At 39.1% G+C, this 26,762-nt stretch overlaps 2 protein-coding genes across 2 annotated transcripts; one reads left to right on the top strand and one right to left on the bottom strand.

Moving 5' to 3' along the window:
• Positions 1 to 828: 828 nt before the first annotated feature.
• On the bottom strand, positions 829 to 17,032 carry snx1a (sorting nexin 1a). The gene is made up of 15 exons (XM_080028217.1): positions 16,481 to 17,032; positions 12,949 to 14,080; positions 11,319 to 11,461; positions 11,042 to 11,117; positions 10,724 to 10,767; positions 10,321 to 10,462; positions 9,876 to 9,954; positions 9,702 to 9,777; positions 8,742 to 8,855; positions 7,663 to 7,756; positions 5,736 to 5,941; positions 5,185 to 5,328; positions 4,371 to 4,451; positions 4,197 to 4,268; positions 829 to 3,188 (listed from the first exon to the last, which is right to left on the bottom strand). The coding sequence occupies exons 1-15, from the start codon at positions 16,622 to 16,624 to the stop codon at positions 3,138 to 3,140; spliced, it is 2,598 nt and encodes an 865-aa protein (XP_079884343.1). The 5' UTR covers positions 16,625 to 17,032; the 3' UTR covers positions 829 to 3,137.
• An 18-nt stretch (positions 17,033 to 17,050) lies between these two features.
• sv2 (synaptic vesicle glycoprotein 2) lies at positions 17,051 to 25,566 on the top strand. Its single transcript, XM_080028218.1, has 13 exons — positions 17,051 to 17,178; positions 18,156 to 18,254; positions 19,015 to 19,176; positions 19,636 to 19,798; positions 20,125 to 20,246; positions 20,642 to 20,805; positions 20,943 to 21,023; positions 21,432 to 21,536; positions 22,103 to 22,191; positions 22,562 to 22,689; positions 22,817 to 22,912; positions 23,545 to 23,704; positions 24,503 to 25,566. Exons 1-13 carry the CDS (start codon positions 17,097 to 17,099, stop codon positions 24,684 to 24,686), a joined length of 1,635 nt encoding a protein of 544 aa, XP_079884344.1. The 5' UTR covers positions 17,051 to 17,096; the 3' UTR covers positions 24,687 to 25,566.
• Positions 25,567 to 26,762: the final 1,196 nt, after the last annotated feature.

Genomic DNA, 26,762 nt, shown 5'->3' with positions numbered 1-26,762 from the left:
TAAATGACCTTGAAAACATCTTTATATATTCACTTCATATTAACCCAGAGAACTTGAGATTTAATTTGGTCTTCATGGGGTATATCTAGAACCTTAAAGATTTCTCAGTGATCAGATGGAGGAGTTAAAGTAGAACAGATGGTGCATTTTACTCTCAAATCTATTTGTCTAAATGTTTGCTTCCCCCATGAGAGCCTTGTTTTTCAGTTTTAGCCCTAAACAAACTCTAGCTGTAGAAGGCCTTAGAACAAGAAAAAAACTGAGTTAGCACAAGAGAAACAGGAGGGGAGAAATAAAAGACACTGGAGTCAGAAGTTCTTAATGAAATTTCCAAGTGTAAACAGTGCAACTTTTATTGATTTGTTTTTTTAAAATACATTTCTATGACACGGTGCACGTTGCGGACATTGCTCTGCACATTGACAAGCGATGGCATTCAGTATGAGACAGCGCTCAAATCAAACCGGTTGTTAGTGCGGCCCTAACAGCTGAAAACATTACAGCGTGCAACTGTCAAAAAAAAAGGTAACAAAACAAATAAAAACGGTGCAAAGAAATGTCTGCAAGTTATGTGATGAAAACACATGATACGGTGTAGCTCGTCGCTACACGGCTTCAATTTAAAGTGTGTGCAAAATGTGAAATTAAAGCTGTAATCAAAAGACGACCGGCCCTGCCACGTAAAGCCGCGACACAAGGCTCGTTACTGTTTGAAGGTCAAACTGCCGACCCAGGCTTCACACTATGACATCAGCACATTTAGTATTCGACATTAATCTCATGTCTATAAGTCCTGGTGCTTTCAGACTGGCTTTTTTAAAAAAAAAATTTAAAGGACAATTCCAGTGTTTTTTTTTTTCTTATTCCTTTTGTTGCCCATTTACTAGAAATTCATACACAACATTATTTAGTGCTGCAACGATTAGCTGATCAACAGAAATAATCGCCAACAATTTCGATATTTAGTCAAAAAGTTTGCTCTCAAATGTGAGGATTTGCTTCTTTTCTGTTCCATCACTGTGAAGTGGAAACGTGTGGATTTATCATGTAAACAAACATTGTTTACATTCACTGTTTCTCACCAAAGTGCGTAACTTGTGTATCTTTAAACATTTGCGGAGCTTTTTTTTGTAGGAATTTCAAATCCACATTATTCACTAGCTAACAATCGTCTTCTTCTTTGCCTTTGTTGGCACATTGCTGCGTCTCTTGGCCTGTCACTGCCACCAGCTGTGGATCAGTAAAATAAATGATTGCCAGATGAACAGATAATGAATATGTTGACTGATTTTACTGTCAACCGCCACCAGTCAGCATTTTTTGCTTACTGGTTTTTCATTCACAACAACAGCGTGAAAATCTACTTGCAGAGACTTGAAACTTGCTCGAGAAGACAGTTTCACACACAGTGGACATGTCAGCATTAACTGTATTTGTTTAAAGTTAGTCACTGTTGCTTGGTAACGCCTTAATAAAAGTGTCACCAGACGCTAACCATACTGCATTATTACCACACGCTGTAAGCATATACCTGTTTCAAGTCTCTGCAGGTTGATTTTCCTACAACCGTGAATCCAAAGACCGTATGGAAAGTTTAAAAGCAAAAGTTTTAAGCAAGGATATAGAGAGGAACAAAAACAGTTCATTTGTAGTGAATGGGCTTTAACGTGAAAGCACCAGTACTGTTCTTTAACCTCGACATTGACACTCAAATCCTTATGGCCATAGAGGGAGTAACTGTTACAGAGCTTCTGCACCACTGTATAGCCTATACGACTTCCTCCCAAAATGGATTATACCAACAAAAAAAAAAAAATCACCGTTCTGACGTAAAAAGGCACAGACATGTGTAGTTACATACAGAGTAAAGTTTGCACAATGATTGAAAAATCATAATCTAAAACATGAAACTCACAAAGCTTTTGACCTACGACGCAGAACCCCTTGACCGCAGCTTGCAGACCGTGCTAAATCTAATGCCTCTCAATGCCCCGCAATCCCATCAGCATCAATAGTTTTTTGTCTATTTTTGAAAGAAGAAAAAAAAAGGAAAAGAAAAAAAATTGGCTGGTACTGAAGTACTTTATCCACCTGGTGGAAGTGCTCATAATTCGTATCTACAGGTGCACCTCAAAACATTTCAATATCAATGAAAAGTTCATTTTTTCTCTGCTGTTTAATTCAAAATGTGAAACTTTCATATATTCTATATTCATTACACACAGTGAAGTGAATCTAGGATAAAACATACTTTTCAGAAGGTTGACATTTCTACATTATAAATCATTATCAATTTTTTTAGATTGGTTTTATGTAATATTTTAATATACTTGATTGTTTATTCCATGAGCTGCATGCCGTAATCATCAAAATCTAAAACAAAAGAAAGGCCTGACATATTTCCCTGTTTACAGAGCCTGGGCTGTGTATTAACCCTGTTTACTGACATATTTCACTGTTTACAGAGCCTGGGCTGTGTATTAACCCTGTTTACTGACATATTTCACTTAATGAACCTAGAATATATGAAAGTTGTCACTTTTTGAATGGACTTTTCGATTATATTAAAAAAAATAATAATTAGATGCACCTGTATTTTAATCCCTTTGAAATCGTTTTTAAAAAAAAAAGGAGAAAGAGAGTGAGACTCTTGGCCACTTTCTTCATCTGGGTCCCCAGAAACATCTGATGAGAGAGAGAAGGCGGCGCGCTGTAAACAATGACCCACTGCTGATGTGAGGGAGAAACTCCTGAGAACAAACGCACTCGCTTCATTTCCCTTCTCACGTCAAATCAACGGAATCGTTCGTCTACACTTTTTTCCTCTTTTTTTTGTGTTTTTTTTTTTGTTTTTTGTTTTTTTAATTATTTTCTTTCGTGTGTTCATATCTTTGTATATGCAAACTCTTTTTCATCTAATAAGAAAATATTTGTGGAAGGTTAAATGAAAATATACAAGTATTAATACAATAGAATACAGAGCTATATGTTAAAGGTGATTAAAAAAACGGGTTGATTGTATCTCCCTTTACAACGCACACATTTTTTTTTTCCTTGGTTTAAAGGCAAGAGGTAAAGTGTATAAGAAAAAGGCAGCCTGTTTTTTTCTGTCGTCCCAAAAGGCTGGTGCTCGTGGATTAGGCGATTGCTTTTGCTTCCGGTAAGAAAGCCTCCCAGTATTTTATCAGCTGGAGAGAAAAGAGAGGAGACAACAGTGTCAGGATCAATCTAGTATCTACCGTAATTTTCGGACTATAAGCCGCGCCTTTTTCCACATTTTTCGACACTGCGGCTTATATAACGGTGCGGCTAATAATATAATAATCACACAGCACAGTATATGTTCTGTAGCTACTATTGCACTAAATGGTAACACTTGAATAAGTTATGCAAATATGCAACTTGTTTGTTGAAATGCTAATAAATGGGAGCTTCCTCAAGCAGCCATCTCTTTCCCGACAATCCCCTCTGTGCACAAACTCTTACATATAGTAATTAAACATTAAAACACCTGCGGCTTATAGTCCGGTGCGGCTTATAGTGCGGAAAATACGGTAGGCATCTTTCCTTGATAGCAATCACTTTTTCAATAGACAGACAATGTTTTGATAGAAATAGATTGCATTAAGAATGACAAGTTATTATAAAAGATAGAGATACATATAAATATGAGCAGAATTATTTAACCTTAAGGCAAGATATTACTAATGTGAGAGTTAAAAGTGTGCATTCATTATTAACAACTTTGTCTGACATCAAGCAAAAATGTCAAAGATCTATTTAATCTCAAAGGTAAGATTTGCTTTTCTGTTTTATATCATTTAAAATTAATATTTTGGGATTTTAGACTGTTTAATGGACAGGGCAAGAAATCAAATTAGGAATTTGATTATTTAGTAATGAAATGAATGTTTACTTGTGGCCCTAATATATATTTTTTCATTTATACATCGCTCTTCAGCTCATGTGTTTCTTTTTGTTGCTTTTCCTAAAATATCCTCCTTAAAGATCCAGGAACATTTTACAACACACCACCTCCGCACTTCTCCAACTCTTTTCCCAATTGTCACTTTTCATTTTGATAGTTTATAACAAACTCATTGCACTGCTTTCACCAGCTAAATGCCTGAATGTTTACCGACTGGTTTGACTGGAAAGATATTTGATTGTGGAGATAGTGAACGAGAGACACTCACCTGATGCTGGGACTGAAGAAGACCCTCCAGGTACTTAACTATCTGTCTTTTGAAATTCTTCGTCTTTTCTTTCTGTGGGATTAAAATCAAAAGAATATACAACAATCAGTAACAACAAACACAATCAACCGTCCACTAAACTGATGTGAATGCATCATGGATAAACATCCGTACCTCGAAGCGGACCACTTCCTTGCGCACAGTTGCAGAAACTCTTTCAAACTCTCTCTCGTACTGCGTCACCTTTGCCTCCCACTGTGATCAAGGAGAGAGGAAACGTTGATGTCACTTAATACAGAAGCCCATTCAGAAAAACAATAGTCATGTTGAGTTTCTACGTCGGTTAAAGTTGTGTCTCTTTGAATAATAAGTAAAAAATGTATTTGAAAATATATAATAATATGAAAATTTAAAATTATGATATTATTTTATTATTTTCACTATTCACTTTCTCAAACCTTTGACCAAATGTCTTGTGGTCTTTACTTTAGGAGACAAAATTTTGAAAAAAACCTTAAAACCTTTTTTTTTTTTTTGCTGCAATTGAGCCTAAATATGATCAATAAAATAGAAAGGGATACACAATTATAATTTTTCTTGCAAGTAAAAAAAAAAACATGTTTGCTTAATGCGATGCACGCCTTAAATCTGTCTGACAAGGCTGCTTTAATCACCAATATTTAATAAACATCCAATATTTAAATACGTTCTTGCCAGGGACAAAGTAAGAGAGCGTATTTTGCATGAGTTTGTCGTGATGGGTCGTCATTAAACAGACAATGGCTAATATCTAATACATTTGCTTCACTGTGTTCTGAAGGAAATCAGGCTGGTGAAATTAGTTTCCTTTTGCTTCCTGTTTTCTAATTAAAATAACAAAAAAATCAAGACTTTTAAAGTGGCTCATCATAACTCAAACATTGTATATTTCCACTGTGATATCCATACTATCTATGGTTATATCCTTATACACAGTCAGTGGTTGTACCTCAGCGATCTCCTCTTTGGCCAGCTGCAGTTTGTCAGGCTTGTTGGCCCAGAGCAGTTTGGCCTCGGTCTCTCTCTTCTTCTGCAGCGCGGCCTGAGCGTCTTGCCAACGCTGCCACGACTTCATCCGGTGGTCAAACGACCCCTACAGGTCACAGACGCACACAGAGAGGGGCATTTCAGGTTTAGGTTTGGATATTTACTTCAGTCATGTAGCCGAGGCTTCGATTCTGAACAACTGTCCTTCTCTTCCTTAAACTTCAAATTATACTTTTACTTTTCCTTACAAGTTTTCACCACAACTTACCTAGACTTCAAATCAAAATGGCTGACTACAATTCACTGCTTAAGAGCTACTCCAAAACTCTACAGACAGTATCTACTTTAAATTCATATTAGGCCTCAAGTTTCCACCTAACCTTGAAAGAAAAAAAGGATTTGTGTTACTTTAACACTGTGGGTGTTTTTTGTTTTATTAAACTATCTTATGAATGTATACTTGACTACACAGTATAAACGTTGACATCCTAAGAATATAGATTGTCCACGTACCCTGACGGCTCCCAGCAGACGGATGTAATCTGCGATGACTTCTGCAAAGCTGAAAGTGTCGTTAGCGGCCTGGTCCTGGTGGAGCTGCTCCATCTTGTCCTCCACCTCTGCCAGCTGAGAGAGAGCTCGGGACAGAGCTGTGTTGTCCTCCGCGCTGCCCAGCATTGCCGTGCTTTTGGCAAAACTGGCCGTGTTTAACGACAACTCTGAATTGGGTAAAAGCAGGTCAAATGTTAACGTTTTGAAAACACCAAAAAAACATGACAAACTAAATATAATATCATCTGTTATTTTCACCATGGTTTGGTTTTGTGTAAAAAATAATAATTAGGATGGAGCATGCTGATAAGACTTAGTTAGCTTAAAGCCACTACGAGTAAGATGGCACGTTGGCGTCCCCTTTGGACAAAAGCGGTAGTATTTTTACGACGCCCGCTGTCGCAAAGCTGTTTTCTAGCGCGTGCCAGGCGCGCGAGTGTGAACTGAGAAGGGCGCAATATAGTGCATGTCCGTGTGTTGAAAGTGTGAGGACTCTTTTCGGCTCCGTGAGAGTGGTTTTGACACTGCATCAACTAATGCCAGTCACTGCCACACACACCTGATTGCAATTTGATGCAGCAGTGTCACCTAACTACTCTCTCTCACGGAGCTGAAAGACGTGTCCTCACCATAGATAGTAAGGTCCTCACAGAAAGCGAATGAACGAGAGACGGCAGTTAGTATGGATCACGATGAGGTAATGTGTTTGTGTTGTTGATGTAAATAATGACTATTTCAGATAATGGTTATCTGATGATGGTGAAGCAAAGCAAACTTTGTGTTAGTACCAACCGCTCATTCATTTAGGAGTAAACACTGCAGTCTAGTTTCACTCTCGTGAAATTGTATACACGTTGCTTGGCAACGCCCTCGTCCCGCCCGTAGCCTATATCACTCTCCCTTTTAGCTTTTCTTAATTTTTTCTTTTTTTCTTTGATGGTTCAGCCCCTTTATCAGTCATTATGACGACAAATAACTGTCTCAAACAAGGCTCCCGCTCCCCTTCCCTCACCTGGAGGGATAGGCTTCTCAAATCACGTTGCTGCGCCACACTGAAATCTGCGACCAATATGGATATGTGACCATAGGGCCTGCACGAGCGAACCGAAAATCGGACTGGGTGTGCGACCAGACCAAAAGCAGTAATAAAAACTATTTAAAAACGTCTTTCTTTGCACTGATGGCCTCGTTTGCTGTTAAAGGTAATTTATGATTATCAGAGGAAACATGAGGCTGTTTAAAAGATATTTAAATGTTACTCGTAGCCGCTTTAAACATATTGTCAATATATAAAAGTAAAAGATTGATTGTATTAGAGCTGCAACGATTAATCGACGAATCGATTATTAAAATAATCGCCAACTATTTTGATAATCGATTAATCGTTTAGAGTAATTTTTATTATAAGAAATGTCCAAATACGCTGATTTCAGCTTCTCAAATGTGAATATTTTCTGGTTTCTTTAATCCTATTATGACAGTCAAGTGAAATATCTGTGTGTTACGGACATAACAATACATTTGAGGACGTCAACATGGGCTTTGGAAAATGTATCAACATTTTTCACCATTTTCTGACATTTTACGGACCAAACCACCAATCGATTAATCGAGAAAATAATCGAAAGATTAATCGATTATCAAAATAATCGTTAGTTGCAGCCCTAGATTGTGTCATCGATCAAAAAGTGTTTATTGGATCCTTCAAGATATTTCGATGCTGGTCAAGTTTCTGCTCATGTCATGGGGAAAGAAGTGATGGAGACGCCTGACCTCTTGAGATCGAATATGTTAAAATCCTACTCATCCTTTGCCTGAATCTGAAATGATCAGCCCGGGACCCTAATTGAAGACATGTTTTTTAGTAGTAGGAAGAGCGGCGACTAACCTTTCCTGTGGATGACCAGAGATTCCACCAGCGCGTGGAGCTTTCTGAACTGCTGGTCTGCAGACTCCACCTCCTGTAGCTTCTCCTCAAACCACTGCAGAAAGGCAGACACACACACACGCACACACACACACACACACACACACACACACACACACACACACACACACACACTTATTACTACTCCAATATAGAGGTCCAATGTGTTCTAAATGTTTCAATCCCAATGTAAAAACATTGTTAAGTTAACATTACATTTGAATTACACCAAGTCAACTACAGTTACATAAAATATCATAAATGATATTTGTGTACATACAAGTCATACAAATCAAATTAAATTTAAATACACATTCAGCCCTTCTACATTTAGAAGAATCCAACATGTATGCAATTAAGTTAAGTTCAAAAACATCCTGGACATTCAGAGCAGTGTATTGCACCTTTTTTCCTTCATTTACTCAGCTGCAGCAAACATTGACTTGCACATTGGAATGACCTCAGTGGAAGCATGGACAGTATGTGTGTTACTTTGAGCTCAGGTCAAGAAGAACTCAATGTCACAGCTCAAGTTTCTTCATACAAGAGACTTTTGACAAACAGAGTCTTAGATCAGCGTGTGCAGCGGTTACCTCACCCTCAGTATTTAGAGAGCTGTGTGTAGCTATCTACAGTGTTTTGTGCTATCTATAGTTGTTAGCTTGCACTATTAGCAACAGGAAATAATCTGGCCACAAAATGTTTAAATTAAAAGCCACCAGATCCATTTACAAAAGAAAGTTACTGTCGCTTTATCATCGTAAAAACAGGCTCATGACAAAGGAACAAATTAAAATGCTGTTGTTTTTTTCTTTGCAGATTTCTTCAGAACAAATTATGATTCATTATAGATAAGCAAACCATCTAACAGACTTATCCACTCTGCAAAAAAAAAGAGAAGCTTTTACTGTGAGTATGAATTGTTCTGCTTTTTCCAGGGAAACAAAGATTTCCTCATAAGAGAGATGATCTGCTTGGTCAGAGCTTTTCAGGATTACAAACCGGGTTGAGAGGAGAAGCAGCAGTTGCAGTGAACTCACCACGTCTGACTCATTCATCTTGATGGTCATTTTACTGATGGAGTCTGTCGCTTTGTTGAGCATTTTCAGGAAGCCGGCGCCGCTCAGAGCCTGGGTGCTCGTCGCTCTGGGCAACTGAAGAACAAAAAAAACACACATATGTTACAATAGAGCTACCACCAGACTGCAGCAAAAATCAATATAATAAAAACTACAGATTAAAGGTGAAAGCGGTTTATTTATGTTAATATAAGTGTAAAATCGCTCTTTATTCATACAGTGATCACTTACATAATGTGCGCATTTCATAAAGCCGATCTCTCAGTCAGCTGCTTTGCATGTAATCGGCAAATAAACTTATTGTAGTATTCCGAAATTTTTATCCAATCAGAAGAGAGAACGCTACAAACCGACACTCGTTTCACTCATATATAGTATATACACTCCATGGTCTCACTGCCGGCGCACGCCAGAGCAACAGATGGGTGAATGTGTATGCGCCTACAATAGCGGAGCAGGTAAAAATCCTTACCCATGTCTGTTTTGATGGTTTTTATCATGTTTTATCACACTTATGGATCTGAGATGATGCTAGATAACTTGCTGCTTGAAGACCGCAGTGCATTAATGTGGTGACGTAGGGACGAGCGAGGGGACTGCTAACTGCAGTAACTGACAGGAAGTTAGCTAAAAGAACCATTCCGCTTACAGCTCCTTTAACAAAAGCAGGTAGACATAAAGGGCGGAGATACAAAACATCCCACTGACAGTGTTCCCTTATTTGAATGCAAGACAATTTAATAAAAAAATGATATGCCAAGGTTGTGTGTTAGACGGTTTTATAGATTAAAAAAGTATAGTATTAAGCCCAGTTCAGACCAAAGATTGGCCTCTATACACAGCGGCTCAGGCTAAACACAAAATAAAATGTTTGTTCTATAAAATGGCACCAAGTCTCTCCAAACTCAAATAAAGACTTACTTCTTCTCTCTCCAGAAATTCTCTGACGTCGGGGTCTTGGAGAAGTGATGGGTGATCGACCACCCTCTGTAGATACCTGTAGAATGGTACAAACATAACATAACAGAACATGAGTTTCCTCTTAACACTTACGCCTTTTTGAGTCTAAATTGTCATAATACAGCTGTTATTTACCTCTCCAAAGCGCCTCGTCTTCTCTCAACAAAGTCATTAGATGAGGAATCTTCCTTTCCCACCTTCACCTTTGTCATACCTGTGCAAAAAAGTTAGTATTTTTAAGATATTTTTTTTGGCATTTTTATGCTTTTATTGATAGTGTAGAGACAGAGTTGAAATGGGGCAGAGAGGGGAGTGACATGCAGAGAACGACCGCGGGCTGGAATCGAACCCGGGTCTGCTGCTGGCCGAGGCCCATGGGGGGGACGCCCTACCAACTATAGCACATTTAAAAAAAACATCAGTTGACCAAAGTGCTGTACAAGATAAAGATACATTACGAAACAACATATAAGATACATGAGGAAAAAAGAAAAAAAAAATCGCAAGTGTCACAAAAAAGCTGATGGAGATTAGTTTAAAGTGGCAGTATGAGAGAAGCCCTTGAAGCCAGTCAGCCTACCCAGAATGCTCTTCTCTGGCGGTGGAGGCACGATGTAGCCGTTTGGTCCATGTTTTTCAGAGAGCTTCTCGTAGAGTCCGAGGAAGTCGCTGAAGCGTCGCCTCACTGTGAACTTCTGGTTGCGGAACATGAGCAGTGACGTCTGAAACACAGGTCACAGGGTTTCAATGTCACTTTCTTATTTTTTATTGGAACTTGATTTGATGTACCTAGCAGGCCTACATAGTTTTTTTTTTATTACTACTATGCATTCCTTATGTAACCGATGCTTGCATGACCAGTGCATGGGTGTTTTCCTACACTGAGCAGTATTTCCTGTCTTAGCACATATCTGATGAGTAACTGGACTAACTTCCTCTGGATTCAAGATGCTGAGCTTCAAGATTGGAGATCAAGTTTTTACCTGTGTGGACACTTTGTAGGCCATGTAGGCGTTCATCCCGTCCCCTGAAGAAAATAAAAAGACATCTAATGAGTAAAAAATTATAAATTGATATTTATTCTTACATAATATTACTCGAGGCAAACGGCATGTGGCTTTCCATTAGGTTTCAGTTCCTTTGTCTTTTTTTTTATTTTTTTAAATTTCAATTGATTAAATTCAGAACTTCTCAGATTAAACTTTGCTCGCATAATGTTCACAGTTGCACAAAGCAATCTAAAGGCTCATCGCAATCAACCCATGATAACTGCAAAAAGTTAAAAATAAAATCAGCCTCACCTATTTTTTCAGGGTCTTTCACAGAGACAACAATGTCAAACTTGTCTTGCTGCTCTTCTTCCTCCTCTTCATCCAACTGAAACAAACATTGAACAGAAAAATGACAAGTCACAATGATCTCCTTTCTCTAGGCACCTTGAACATTTTTTACAGCAGGATTAGGAAAAACAACCTTTTTCGTTTCAGTTTTTGGTAAGAAGAAACTAATGACAGTGTTCACTCATTATTTGTTGTAGTCACACAAGGATTTACACTGTGGGATTACATTAGTGTTTACCTCCTCCAGGGCAGCAGACTGAGGCATGGACAGGCTAGCAGCTGCTGACAGGGCAGAGGGGGTGGACACAGACGGTTTGGCCGTCACATCCTTCTTCCTCTCGTCCTGCTGCGGACTGTCCAGGGAAAGCTCCACTGTGGCTTCTGATGCAGAGGAAAAGACACAAAGAAAAGACAATAGACAAGAGGTCGTTAGATGTGGATAGAAATGTGTAGAGGGGCATCCATTATGTAACTTTAAATCCTTATTATGAGTCTACTTTCTTTGCAATTTTTGGGGGAATGTTCATGTTTTTTGGATAGTTTGACAGCTAAGAGGATGACAGGAAGCCTGGGGTGGGGAGAGACAGTGTGACATGCAACAAAGGTCACCAGCTGGAATCAAAGTGGCGACGTTGCATTAATGTGGCAGGAGCAGTTAAGCGCACCAAAGCGAAGCGCTCCATGAGCCTGCTTCAACTCCTTACATTACCTGTAGCAGAATATGTCTCTTAGTTAAAGCTGGGGTGGAGGATTTGGGGAGAAAATGGCAGTTGGGATAGAGATTCGAATCCAAATAACTCAACCGCTCCACTTGTTCTCTTTGGTCCCTCCCCTATGGTCCCTCCCTGACATGCTCTACTACACCAACAAAGTCGTGCCAAAGTGAATGGACAGTCCCAACAGCCAGTAAGAACAGAGAATCGGAGCCTCGCTCTGATTGGTCAAAGTGTACAGCTCATGTTAACTTTGACCAATCAGAAATCACATACCCCAGCTTTAAATATACAGATAGGTGTTCTAGTAGTGTGCTATTTAGTTTTTTACTTTTTTAAATTGAATGACAAAGGGCAACTGGTTTCTATATGGGTGTGATAATAAAGCTTTTGACCTCGACATGATTCTACACGTTGTATTTTCTGCTTTCAGATTAATACAGCTCAATTACATGTAGACCAGTGCTCATAAACTCAGAACAATAGCAGGTTAAGTGCCTCCTTTATTGGACCTGTCAGCCAGAAAATATTACACATTTTAACTAAATAAATACACTTTCAGTCCAGCATCAATACTGCGGCTGTGTTTTTGTGGTTAATGATCTCCTCGCTGTTTTACATCAGTTAAACATCCACGGTTGTCACATTAAAGTCTGTTTACTGGGCTTGAAGGGAGTTTTACTGCTTAGTGCATTATGTATAAAAAGAAAAGAAGAAGAAAAAAAGAACAGAAAAAACACTGACAGTGAAATGAATCCCTGGTTACGTGTGTTCGAGATTCATCCACCATCTGTCTCGCTTCATTTCCTGCAAATTTCTAATATCCTCCATCTCCATCTAATAAAGGCAAATTTAACTCGATAAAATAAACACTGGGGAAAAAACTAAATCACATCTATGTCTCCTAATATGACCATATGGTGTTTCCAAATATTTTACAATAAAAATGCTAACTTTGAAAATATTTGTCTCACACATGAGTTTAAATGAAACTGTTCTCAAGTGTCAAAATGAACTATAAATAGAGAATCAACACTCGAGAGGGCTTTATGTGGACACTCCCTTTGTCACGAAGGCTCCGCTTAGACTAGAGCATGAAATCCTATAACCCTGACAATGTTGCATAATGAGAAAAAAAAAAAACAGTGCACCTACCAGCAAACAAATCGTTCTCCTCTTCCGAGTGGACTCCATTGGTCTTGGAGTTGACTGTGCTGGTGTTTGTGAGGCTGGGCGCTGCTGTGGTGAGGGCCTCCTCTGTGAAGATGTCAGCAGCAGGGGGTGCTGCCTGGTAACTGTCCTGCAGGGGCCCCACTATATCAATCCCATCCCCGGGGGCTCGGATGGTGACGTGTTTCTCCTTGTGCTCTTTGACCACGCTTTTCTTTGCGGTGGCGCCCAGCGGCTCACCGAACAGATCCTCGTCCGCTTCGCCAAAGAGGTTTTTCTGCGGCTGTTTGGCAGATTTAGCCTTTAGCGGTTCTGTGAACAAATCGTTTCCGTCGTCTTCGAACAAATCGATGCTTGCCCGGCTGGGTTTTCTAGGGGCAGGAGCAGGTGCAGCAGCAGGAGTAGGAGCAGCAATAATGGCTGGAGCTTCGTCACTGAGGAAGTCAACCAAAGGGTCAACAATTGTGTCAGTGACAGCTGGCGGTTGTTCGTCACTGGCTGTTTTGTCAGCTACAGGTGGCTCTTGTGTGTTACTGGTTGATTTATCATCTACAAGTGGCTCTTGTGTGTTACTGGCTGGCAAATCCTCAATGAGGTCGATGACTGGAGCTGCAGTGGAAGTTTCTCCTGCTGCTGCTTCCTCTTCTGCATCACTTCCCCTTCCCTCCTGTTCCCCAGGTGGATCTGTTACATCATCACTGGTCACTTCACTTTTAACTGTCGCTGCTTCCACCGTAACATCTGCCACTACGACTTCCTCTTGGAGCACTTCGGTTTCACTTCCCATTATGTCGACGAATTCCTCCGTGGGTTCATCCAAAGGGATTTCAGAGGTTTCTTCTTCTTCTTCTTCTTCTACCGCGTCTGTAAAAGCGGCCGCCTCCTCGGGAGAGTCGATTAAGTTGTTCGTAAGGTCGACAAAATCGTCCGAGGGTTCGCTGACGACTTCGATCGCCGCTGCAATGGTTTCTGTTGGGCTGGTGACATAGGGCTCAAATAGGGGACAATCCATGATGTCATCAGGAGGCGTCATTAGGTCAACAATGGGTTGACTGACAGGTGGCAGTGGTGTGGGGTCCATGTCGCTGTCAGCGGTATCCAGAATCGCTGACTCCACCTTTAAAAATCAGCAGAACAAGAAAAATTTCAGGACAACTCAACTTTCTCAAAATGAGACAAAACAGCTTATTTTGTCTAAAAATATATATATCCAAACTACAAAACATGTAATATACCATCATATTAAACAGAGAAAAGACTAATATTAATATCTAAGCAACTGCACACACCAATTATTAGTAAACGACTGACTCGTTATCAGAATACCTGGGGAGGGATACATTTTATGTCAATCGAATCGAAGTTTTTTTAGCTAATCCTTTTTGTGTGTGACTGTCAGCACAATAGTTTATCATCTTTTTTTTTTTTTACAATCAAAAACAAAGCCTAATAAAAATGGTGTACTCCCATTCTAGCACAGGGGATGGAGACATTCTCTCATACCATAAACCTTAACACAATAAAAATGTCTATAAAATGTGTTCCTGCAGCATAATCCAAGACTCTGGCATTCATTTGTATGACTTCACATACCAACAGATGTATTCTTACCATTATAAAACACAAACTCATCTATAGTAATGTCAACCACATTAGGATTTGATAGGGGGTTTAATGATTATTGGCATGATATTTCCTGATTTTACTGCTATGGGAATCAAACTAGTTGTAACAAACAAGCTGGTTACAGTGTGAGCTACTTTAGACTGTAATTTTATGCTTCCCTCTCGATGCATAAGTGACATCTGTTTGCCTCTATACTCATTTGCATGTTATTGTTCAACTTGATTTCTGAGCCGAGACACCAGATGACAATTTTGCAAGCTGTTTTGCTGTGGAGAACCCAAGAACAGAAAATGTTCATGTCCTTCAAGCAAGGCTACTGGGTGTTTCCGATAACAAAATTTTGTTTCATAATGCTTGAGCAGACAAGTGCTCAGAGAAGAAGACAGCTGCAAGGTTAAACTACGGCAGTTTTATAAACCAGGCCTGCAATAAATCAAGACTCCCTACACGTTGTATAGTCCAGATTTTGTTGAAACCTTTTATATGACAGGTTTACTCAACTCTATAGGTATTTTATATGAGGTAATTTTATAAAGGCTGTAGTTTGGGGTGTTGTTGCCTTGAATTGCAATACACAATGAAAAAAGTGTATACTTCTCCCTACTCCTTTTTTGGACATGTTATCCAAATGATCAAGTGTGACAATATATAGGACTGCATTACGTTTTCTATTTTTGTAATAGGCCATTGTTGTTTTTCTGTTTGACCTTTTTGCTTGTTTTTTTTTTAAATGTTCTAAATAAATTGAATCATATCAAATCAAACTGTACACTAGACCAGGCCGGAGTGAACCATAATGACCAGATTAGCATGTGAATCCAATAAAGACCACTGCCTGATCCATCTCCAAACACCAGCTAGCCTACTTCAGCCCATGACTTCAGCTTACAGCCTCTGTTAAATGTAACAAACATCCACAACTGCTGACTGGCTGACTTTAATATACAGTATATGGTGCTGACTAATGTTTTTCCATTCAGCAGCGAGTCCAGCGAGAAAAAAAACGAGGAAAAAAAAATCAAAGACAGCAACTTTCCAATCTTCTCTCCTCTGAACTTTGACTGTGGGAAAACATCCGGGTTCTGACCATGTGACCACAGCCTCACTCACATGACAGGAGGCTGCTCGAGCCAGATTTTAATCCTCATTCAAAAAAAAAGGGAAAAGCTAAGAAAGAGAGAGTGGATTTAAAAACCACACGTTAACATAAGCGACAGAATCACGCCAAGGATAATGTCAACCCCTTACACTCAACCCACACACACCTCACTCTCTGCAGATTGCTAACATTTAACACTGCTGCTGCTTGCCCTACGTGTGCATGGCCTAAAAAGTCTGCACAACCCAAATTGCTAATCAGATGTTATTGCATGTAAACTTGGAAGAGTGCAATTTTAAGGAATATCAAAACGATTCCGCTAAATATCACTCAAACAGGAGCTATGTTAGATGAGTTTTGTTTTGTGTTATCTGGGCTCCTGCTCGACCTGACAGTTGTATCCACATTGCAAGTTTTCAGGAAGAAACAAATTCCACCGTGGGCGTTTGCAAACTGTGTCACCACGAATAGTTTAAAGCCAAAAAAAATAGCAGTAGGTGGTAGCTTTGTCAATAGACCTAATTTTTACATGAAAACCCGGATGCTGCTTTGCTTTGATAATTAAACTTGGGAGTAAATGCTACAAGTCGTCAGACGCTTATTTCCTCTACGCAAAGAATAAACAAAACAACAAGCTAGAGGTTGCTCAGTAAACTTCATCTTTAAAATGGGTAAACTAAAATTAGCTTTTTCGTGGACGTTTAGTTAGCTCGCTGGCAACCTTTTTGGCCGTTAATGTCAGTTAGCTGAATCAGCTCGCGTGAGATTATCGTTAACTTCAGTCTGACATACTGCGCTGGTGAAGAGGTCTCCGCCGTCTCCACTATCGTCGTCTTCTTCATCACTGTCTCGGCCTCTCACTTCCTCGGAGTCCAGCACATCTTGGTCCTCGGAGTCGGGGAACGGAGGAGGACTGCGCTCCGAGCTGGTCGCCATCTTCAATCTTTTGTTTTTTGTTTTTTTTGTTTTAAAAACACACGCACACAAGGGGAGGCAACGTCAACTGCTCCCCTTTTTTCAGGCTCGCGACAAGCAACCCTTTTCGACTGCTATACTGTTACTCTAAACGGCTCATGTGAGGCTTGAAGCTACTGCTACACGCTGTGGTAGTCGTAGTAGTACTAAACTAAACCCAATCCAATCCAGACAGACTGACTTTACGTGCAAACCCCGCCGCTGTCTTTTTTCACTTCCTGGTCCTCCTTCTTGGCAGGTTAGCATACACAGAGTTAGCATGTTAGCTTGGCGTCAGCAGTCATGAGATGCAGCAGTCGCAGGTTGAAACCATAGATAGTATATACAGTTGAAACAGTAACATGGAGCTGGACCAGGGGGGCAGCTGAGTAGCGTGGTTGCTCGGTTGGTGCCCCAAATTATTAAAGAGAGACGTCCCACTACTTTTGGGGTGATGTCTCGTCACGTGAATACCGGAGAATCAGAGGCGCTAGAGCCGCTTCTCACCGGTGAGGACGAGCTGGACTCGGATGAAGGTAAAGTAAAGTTGTGCCACTCCATCATTAAACTGAGGTTTAATTGAGTAACCAACCAGAAACAGCGAGCTTCTTACTACCGCTGTCTTATTCAGCAATCAAACACACAGGACATGTTATTTAGTTTCAAGGGACACAATGCAGGTTTATTTTTGTAACAGGTGTGCAACATCACACCAGAATCTCAAACTCTTAATTTGCATTAAATAGATTCAGCTATTGGCAGTCGTGCAAAGTAACCAATTGCATTTTCTTAAATACCGTTTTGAGGTACTGTACATCACTTCAAGTATTTTCATTTTATTACATTTACTACATTTCATAGGGAAATATTGTACTTTTTACAACTCTACATTTACTGACATCTTTGGGTACTTTTTTCAGATTCACATCAACAAAACATAAATAGCTTTTAAAATACACAATTACATTACCAAACTTGTAGTATTGTCATGCTGTTGTATTGTTCCTTTTATCCAAATAGAGACACTTAATACTTCCTCCTTCACTTCCACCACAGGGCCATTGGGCAAACATTTACTATTAGCTCATTGTTCTCTCAAGTGTAAACGGTAAAACGGTGTACACTGCTGTGCTGATGCTAAGAACTATTTTATCAACAAATTACAGAGAAACAACAGCAACTACTGATTCATGAAAATGTACTCAGTTGCCATTTCCTTAGACTCAAGGAATGTCAGTGAAAATTGTTGTGAAAATGGCCTTCACAACAATTCCCCCAAGCTCCACAGTCCAAAGCACAAAGATAATTGTTATCTACAGTGACATTTTCTTCTACATGTACATGAGGTGTCGAGTTTGACAGACGGCTTAACTATCATTATTCTTTCACATTATAATTTCCAATTTTGTGGCTTGATAAATGTTTTAACAACATGAAGATCTAAATCTTTTATATCTTAAATATTTGTATCTGGATCCTATTTTTCATTTGACCTCTTTTTGCTGCTTTTCAGGTGAAATAATTTTCGAGAGGAGCTTATCCAACATCACATGTAATTCTGGTGGGACTGAAGACAGAAGATTAACATTCGAGGAAGCAGTAGAGAAAGCAGGTATTATAAAGCCCTCACCAACTGTTTTGTTGTTACTTTTTGCTTAAAGGTGCAGTGTGTAATATGACATCATCAAGAAAGTTCTACAAAGTTCTAGAATGCAACACTCCCTGGGTAACCCCAACCCTTTCCTATAATAACAGAAGCTACAGTGGCTTTCAAGGACAAGAACAATTCAAAATTTTAAACAATGCACCTGATGACATTCCAACTATGACACTTTCAAGATGGCGGCACTAGGCCTTGGTCCAAAATATGCAGAAATATGGACATATATGAGACCCTTTCTAAGTGGAAAAAAAAAATTAAAAAAATTGTTTTCAGCCATTATGCACTAAATTGAATGTACTTATGGATATTATAATTACTTTCTACAAAATCTGCTAGGAAATAAAACCCAAAATTCTACACACTGCAGGTTTAAATGTTTGTGTTGCTCATGAACATCATAAGCAGTGGTGGAATGTAAGAACACATTATAATAACTCTTATCAACTTTAGTTACTTAATCACAGTACAGTTTTATTCTATTTTTATTTATTTTTTCACATCCATCCTGACCTTTTTATATACAGTCTATGATCCTGACATATTTATTGAGTATTTTGAAAAAAGTGTAATGTTATTTGCTACATTGCAGTATCTTCTGATCAAAATAGATGCACGCACTGGACTAAATTATGGTTAAATATTCCCAAAATAGCTCAACAAAAACCACAGTTGATTCTTTCACTTCTGTCTTTGTATTATGCTCTCTCAGGTTTTGGTCTTTTCCACTGGCTGCTGTTGGTGGTGTGTGGTTGGGCCAACGCCAGCGATGCCGTGGAGATTCTGTGTGTGTCTTTTCTCCTGCCGACGGCGCGCTGCGATCTACAGCTCAGCTCCTCAGACATGGGCATGCTCACTGCCAGCATCTTCCTCGGTGAATAGCTATCATCAATAAATCAGTTTTCATATCGTGAGCTGTGGTCGAGCGACTGAAAGTTAATATGCAATTAGTTTGTTAGTTGATGCTACAACTTCTACTACTTTTCTTTGTCACATATGACAGTAAATTCAATATATATATTTGTTCTGGACTGTTAATCAGACACAACAAGCACATTGAAAACATCACTGTTAGTTCTGAGAAATGGAGAATGGCCTCTTATAACAATAACACAAGAAATCTAAACACCCACCATCACCAGGGGTGGATGGCACCTTTCTCGTTCCTCTGTAAAATGTTGATTCAGTCAAAATATTGAATGTATGAAAAACCTGGACACAAGCACACATGTTGGTGCAGCAAATATTGCCAGAAATTGTGTTTTTTAATATGCAAATGCAAGTGTCCAACTATAGTCTTGTTTCACTCTTGTTTGTATTTACTGTGTGCTAGGAATGATGGTGGGTGGCTACATGTGGGGATACTTGGCCGACCAGAGGGGCCGTCGTAAGGTCTTGATCGTGTCCCTGACGGTTAACGGGTTCTTTGGAGCGTTGGCCAGCGTGGCTCCGTGGTTCTGGCTCTTTCTGCTGCTGCGGTTCGTCAGCGGCATCGGGTGAGCTCAGGATTTGCATGTTTTAAAAAAAAAAAAAATTATGTAGTTATTTAGCTGACAGCAGCACACACAATACAGTAAACTATGTGTCAGCCAGGGCTTAGATGGATCGTCACCTGCAACCAACAGGTCAGAGTTTTTATCCTTACAACACCTGCATGTTCCTTCATTAAGGATATTCTGGAAAAGGACTAAACAGAAATGGCTTGAATCCCTTTTTAGGTGTGCGCAAAATGACTCACAAACACTCTTTGAGCAAAACTGACTTTAGAGTTATTCACAATCGAGAGCTCAGGAATAAAATTAAATGTTCTTTGGCTGTGCAGGGTTGGCGGCTCCATCCCTGTCATCTTCTCCTACTTCTCAGAGTTTATTCCTCGACTGAGGAGAGGAGCCATGATCAGCGGGCTGGCCACTTTCTGGATGGCTGGGAACATACTGGCTGCAGGTGGGAAGATGCATGACTACCATAGATAACCCAATAGCATAGTCATTATATTGGCTGTTGCTTGACAATGTAAAGACAAAATTACAGGGTAAAAGTGACTGTGGTTTGATTGCAGCAAGTTACCTTTTTTACTCACTACAAAGATATCTGGAAATATTAATTCAAGATGGTGACTGTTCCCTTGGTTCATTGTTTTAGCTAAAAAAAAATCAGAAATTCCAGAGTTAGATCATTGCAAAGTTTAATCAGTTTATTCTTGTCTTAAATATCTCAAAACATTCTCTACATATTTCAAACCCAAAGATTAAGACGTACAAACCTTGGGGTAAAAGCATGAACCTCCTCTGCAGGCTTTATCAAAACAAGACGATGTGTTAATGTCTTTCTATCTGCAGGTTTGGCCTGGTTGGTGATTCCCAGAACCTGGGCCCATTTTTCCCTGGGGTGGCTGGACTTCCAGAGCTGGAGACTGTTTGTGGTTCTGTGCTCTATTCCTAGCCTCACCTCGGCCCTCCTCTTCAAGCTGCTCATGCCCGAAAGCCCCAAGTTTCTCATGGAGGTATTTACATGGGGACCTATCATGCTTTTCCATCTTTTCTGACCTATACAGGTTTTAATGTTGGATATTAATATCATCTTAAAAAAACTGTTTTTCCTCATTAGCTACTTGTAAGATATTTGTCCCGTCTTTTCCAGGCTGCCCGGGAGAAAGAGGCAATCAATGTTTTCCGAGTGATGTTTGAGCTGAACATGCGTGGTAAAGGAATGGAATTCCCGGTATGAACTAAATTGTTCTCATAGTCCTCTTATGATTTTTTTTTTTTTTTTTATCACTGTTTGGTGTGTGATGGTGATGTGTTTAGCTTAATCAAAAAGTGATCAAATGCAGGAGTAAATTGGGGAAAGATTTAGTAACGGATGTAGCAAACCAAAGTGATGTAAATGACGTCTAAGAAATTGTATGAACTGAAAAAAACAAAACACAAATGGCAGTACATGAAAGTGAATACACAGAAAAGGTGCCAAAAATATACACAAAAGTGCATATACACAGAAGTGATATTTGTAATGAATGTGTTAATTATTTGTATCTGGTTTGTTCCAAGTTCTCTAAAAGCTTACTTCCTTTGTTCTACAGTATAATAATCCAACTGTGTAAATTCTAATTCAGAACTCTTTTTGAAGGTCTTTCGTTTGTGTACCGGCTCCAAGCAAAGAGGGGAACTAGAACTAGAGGAGACCAAAACTCATGGTTCACGTAGAGAAAGACTGGCCTGTGTTTTGAAAAAGGTAATGGCACAAACCTTAGTCCAGTCAAATCCACTTGACTGGACTTGCACAGGGATGAATGACAGACTTTCCTGCTCGACCGTTGTTACCCACCCCCCCACACCCCATTCCCCTTCCATATTAGTGATCAAGTGTGATTACTAGCTTCAACTAAATACTATTTGCATCGGCTAATTGTTTTTTTCTGTAAAATGTCAGTAAATCGTCAAAATAATTTCAAATGTCTTTTGTTTTGTCTGCAAACCAAACAAACCAAACATATTCTGTTGCTATTATATATCCAGCTTTACTCTTTGGGTATTTTATTTAATAGGTTCATTAGAGCAGTACCCTCCTTAGATCCCTTATAGGGTCAGTAGATGTTTATATTCTCAAGCATATTGGTCATACAGAAAAAGCACAAACCAGTAAGACTGGACTTCAAGGGCCGCTGAGGCCACTTATCCATTTTGCCCAGTTAGTAATCACTTGTGCAACAACAGTTAATATTTTCAAACTAAAAATTATCTCTTAATCCGTTTACGATAACAATATTTATAGTTATATATTATTAATGTTATTTTCAGGGTTTGAGGCCCATTAAACAGATGTTTAGAGTTCCACTCAGATCCAGGAGCATCGTTCTGCTCATCATCTTCTACTGCATCTCGTTTGGGTGAGAAACCACATCTGCACGACTACACTCATTCGCTCAGTCTCTCTCTCTCCCTCTCTCTCTCCCTCTCCCTCTGTCCTGAAAGTAGAGTTATCCTTTGTGTTTATCTTATGTTAAGCAGCCAGTGGGGAAAGTGTCCGACTTGAGAAATGCGACTGTTTATCGTGTGTGTGTGACTCCATTTAGCTGATGTAATAAATCTACAGCAGGCAGCTCTGCGGCTATGAATGGCAGCAACATAAATCATGTTTCAATCTTAGCTGCAAAAACTGCCCAAAAGGTGTTCATTTTAACAGTCAGATTCAAAAAGTTAGTTTCACCTTCTGGCTGGACAGAGTTGTTGACTTATTTTTTTTTTATATGTGTGTAGTTACTACGGGCTGTGGATGTGGTTCCTGGAGCTGTTTTCCAAAATGGAAGATGGTGGCTCGCCCTGCGCCAATGTGACACGCCCGTCTGTACGCGACAACCACAGCTGCTATCCGGTCAAGACGGCAGGTGTGTTTTATGTGATTACAAAAAATATTCATGTTGCAGTATTACCCTGCTATAGAAAATGAATAAACACATGTTTCCTCTTCTTGTCCTCATTTAACCTGCCTGTATGTGGTCCCTGGTCTGACAGTGTACATGGAGGGCTTCCTTGTCGCTGCATCAAACCTACCCGGAAACATCTTCACCATTCTGATGATGGACAGCACCGGAGGGAAAACTCTACTGTGTGAGTCCGAGTCTCTACAATGGTGTCAAGATTTAAATGAGGAGATGTGATTGTGATTGTGTGCATTGATTCACGTTCCAGTCTTTTACAATTTACTTTTTTTTCATCCCCCATTTTTATTTTAAGAGGTTTTTTTTTAATGCTGGTTTTATCCTATATTGTTGTGTAATTAATCTCTGTTTATAAATAAAGGAGTGAAAACTAGTTAATTAAAGGTGCAGTGTGTAATATGACATCATCAATAAAGTTCTACAAAGTTCTAGAATGCAACACTCCCTGGGTAACCCCACCCCTTTTGAATAATAACAGAAGCTACAGTGGCCTTCAAGGACAAGAACAATTCTAAATTTTAAACAATGCACCTGATGACATTCCAACTATGACACTTTCAAGATGGCGGCACTAGGCCTTGGTCCAAAATATGCAGAAATATGGATATATATGAGACCCTTTCTAAGGGAAAAAAAATAATTACATTTTTTTTTTTCAGCTATTATGCACTAAATTAAATGTACTTATGGATATTATAATTACTTTCTACAAATTCTGCTAGGAAATAAAACCCAAAATTCAAGAGGAAGAGGTTACTTTTTATGATGTTTAACCCCAAATTCTCATTGTTGTATCTCCAGCCTGCAGTCTGATGGTGTCCAGTCTGAGCGTCTTCCTGATCTATGAGGTCAAAACCAAAGTGCAGAGTCTGATCCTGTCCTGTGTCTTCAGCGGAGTGTCTGTGATCGGCTGGAACGCCCTGGACGTGGTGGGAACAGAACTCTACCCCACACACCTCCGGTAACTGCTCTGGAAATTAACTAAATAAAAAACTATGAATAAATATAATACTATAAAAAAATAATAATACTATTTTGCAGTGTATTTCTAAAGCATTTAAACCAGGACATGGCATTTTAGATAGTCCACATCGTAAACATTAAACCTGCAGTGTGTAGAATTTTGGGTTTTATTTCCCAGCAGATTTTGTAGAAAGTAATTATAATATCCATAAGTACATTTAATTTGGTGCATAATAGCTGAAACATTTTTTTTTAATTATTTATTTTTCCCTTAGTAAGGGTCTCATATATGTCCATATTTCTGCATATCTTGGACCAAGGCCTAGTGCAGCCATCTTGAAAGTGTCATAGTTGGAATGTCATCAGGTGCATTGTTTAAAATTTAGAATTGTTCTTGTCCTTGAAGGCCACTGTAGCTTCTGTTATTATTCGAAAAGGTTGGGGTTACCCAGGGAGCGTTGCATTCTAGAACTTTGTAGAACTTTCTTGATGATGTCATATTACACACTGCACCTTTAAGTAGACAGGTACAAGTAGAAGGTATATGTGGTAGTGATTGTTCAGCAGATAATCATTAATTTGCATTTTTTGAAATACATCAGCTGACCTCTTTACAGTTTTGTGTAAAGTGTGCATTTATGCTCTGTTTTATTGTGTTTCTGGCCTCTACAGCAGTTTGGTCAACTGAGGTGGTTTTAAATGTGCTATAAATTGGTAAAAAAAAACTGACTTGAATGTACTTGTTTTTAAGGATAAATAGCTCACATGCTGTTGTTCCTGTCTTCTCTCCTTTCAGGTCTTCTGCTCTGGGCTTCTTCACAGGAGTGGGGCGGGTGGCAGCAATCATGGGAAACGTAGTCTTTGGAAAGCTGGTGGACTCCAACTGTGCCGTGCCCGTCCTCATGGTGTCTGCTCTGCTGCTGACCGGAGGACTGGTGGCTCTGCTGCTTCCACAAACCAAACAGACTGAGCTCACCTGATCACACACACACACACACACACACACACTAAATCACATTACTGTAGATAAGTAAGTTATTCGCAAATAGCAAACATTCTGCTTGTTAATGTCCTCGTGGTAGCAGACCTATAGGAATGCTGCCATAAAGGTCTCCAGTTAGCTCTTTGAGTCCTGTGCCTTCTGTCAGCTCTCTGGGCCTTGTTGCTTTAAAGGTGCCTTATTTAAAATGCCAAAAATAAGAGAAATCGTGCAAAGAGTGCGGGCTCTCTCCACCTTCCAAGAACTAGCATTTCACAGGAAAGTGAGTAAGAAATAAAAACCGCAGCTGAACAACACTACTGCTACTATATTGTGTGTGAACCGTCAAGGATACTTCTGAAAGGCTCGTCTCTCAACACTTATCTTCAAACTCAGAAAATAAGTGTTGAACATGATTTTGAGTTTTGGGTTAGAGTCTTCTATTACGGAAACCTAAACGCAAAAACATTCCACACCTTTCCTACAGCATCTGTTTTACGTCGTAATTTATTGTGTAAATGGCCATTCCTGATTGTTTTTGACCTCCATTGTGAGAGTGCGTTAATATGTCATACATTAGCAAATGTCTGTTCTCAACAACAACAAAAAATACAGATCATGAGTTTACCTAATTTAAACACTTAATCATGTTTACATATGTGCAACTTTGCTGCAAACTTCTATCATTCTGTACGCGATCGGTCATTTTCGTGCACTAAACAAACTGGACCCAAAACCAAAGATTGATCACTGTGAAAAGGACCAGAACGAAAAGAGATGAACTTTTGTATCATTTTCCCATCAGTCATTCTGTTTTCATGTGACGACTGAAGCTGTTTTTGTTTATTTTGAATAAACACTACTTTTGTTCACCTTTTTAACTCTCACTCATCTCACACTTGATTTCACTCAATTTACTTGCTATAGTGTGTAACTTTTGTTGTCCCCCCATGAGGAATTCTGAGTAATTACAACAACACTGCTGGCGCATCTACGCGAGGTGTTTGAGTATGGATTTTATACTTTCTGCTGTACGTCCAAGTTTTTTTTCTTGGCAGTAGAATCAACAACTGAAACAATTTCTTGGGCGCTTCTTGGAATTTCCTGAGCAGTATGGGGGGGTGACACTAGTTTGTAAACGCTGCCATACTGAGAAGTACAGAGAGAGTTTTATGGAGCTGATAGGCTTAATCAAGTTTCCAAAGATAACACAGTCCTGCAGTCCAGTAGGTTTTTTTTTATTGTTTGTCAGTTCAAAAGACAAGACACACTTGATAATGTTTCTGTATTTTTTTATTTGTATAATAAATAAAGTTGTAATACTTCAGGACCACATTTCACAACCACACAGAGAGTATGTTGAACCCATACTTTGGATATTTGAAAGCCAATGCAGATACAACAAAAATTGCCAGACATGAGTTACGATTTGGAGAATTATTGTATCTGTGAAAGAATCTGTATCTGTCTTTCTATAGAGGATTATTTTTACATTAAAAGTAGAATTTTCTTACTTTTTACATTCTTCATGACGTGCTGCAGTGAATGGATCATTTCAGGTGTTACGGTTAAATGTTGAAACAAAATAAAACCAGTTTTCTATGACAGGGGATCAAGTTTTTCTGTAATATATTCTCCTTTGGTAAAAAGACAGCTGTTACATTTTCCAACAGTAAACAAACAAAAAGACAGAAAATGCGTCAAAGAAAAAAAATGTGCAGCCCCTCGACACAGTTGTCTGTAACAGAAGAAAGTCACATGACTTGAAGTCAAAATATCATAAATAATAATAAATAAAAAAAAAGGCATGAACACTTTAACATCTTTGACATTATCATAATCACTAATTCAATTTTAATCTATATTCTCATTAACTAAATGCTACCTTTACATGGAGTCAGAAAGTTTGCATTGATCTTCTCATGTGGCAGCAAAAAATAAAATAATTTATTTTACCGAATTACAATAATACTTTAAAATCCATTAAAGGTTTTTATGGCAAAGATTAAATGATGATAAATTGGTTTGTCAGCCAAAAATGTATAATTACTATAATTACATTTAAGGAGGGCAAATT

Source organism: Ammodytes marinus (genome assembly GCF_949987685.1).
Source record: "Ammodytes marinus genome assembly, chromosome: 5".
Lineage (NCBI taxonomy): Eukaryota > Metazoa > Chordata > Actinopteri > Uranoscopiformes > Ammodytidae > Ammodytes > Ammodytes marinus.
This window is presented reverse-complemented; position numbering and strand designations above follow the sequence as displayed.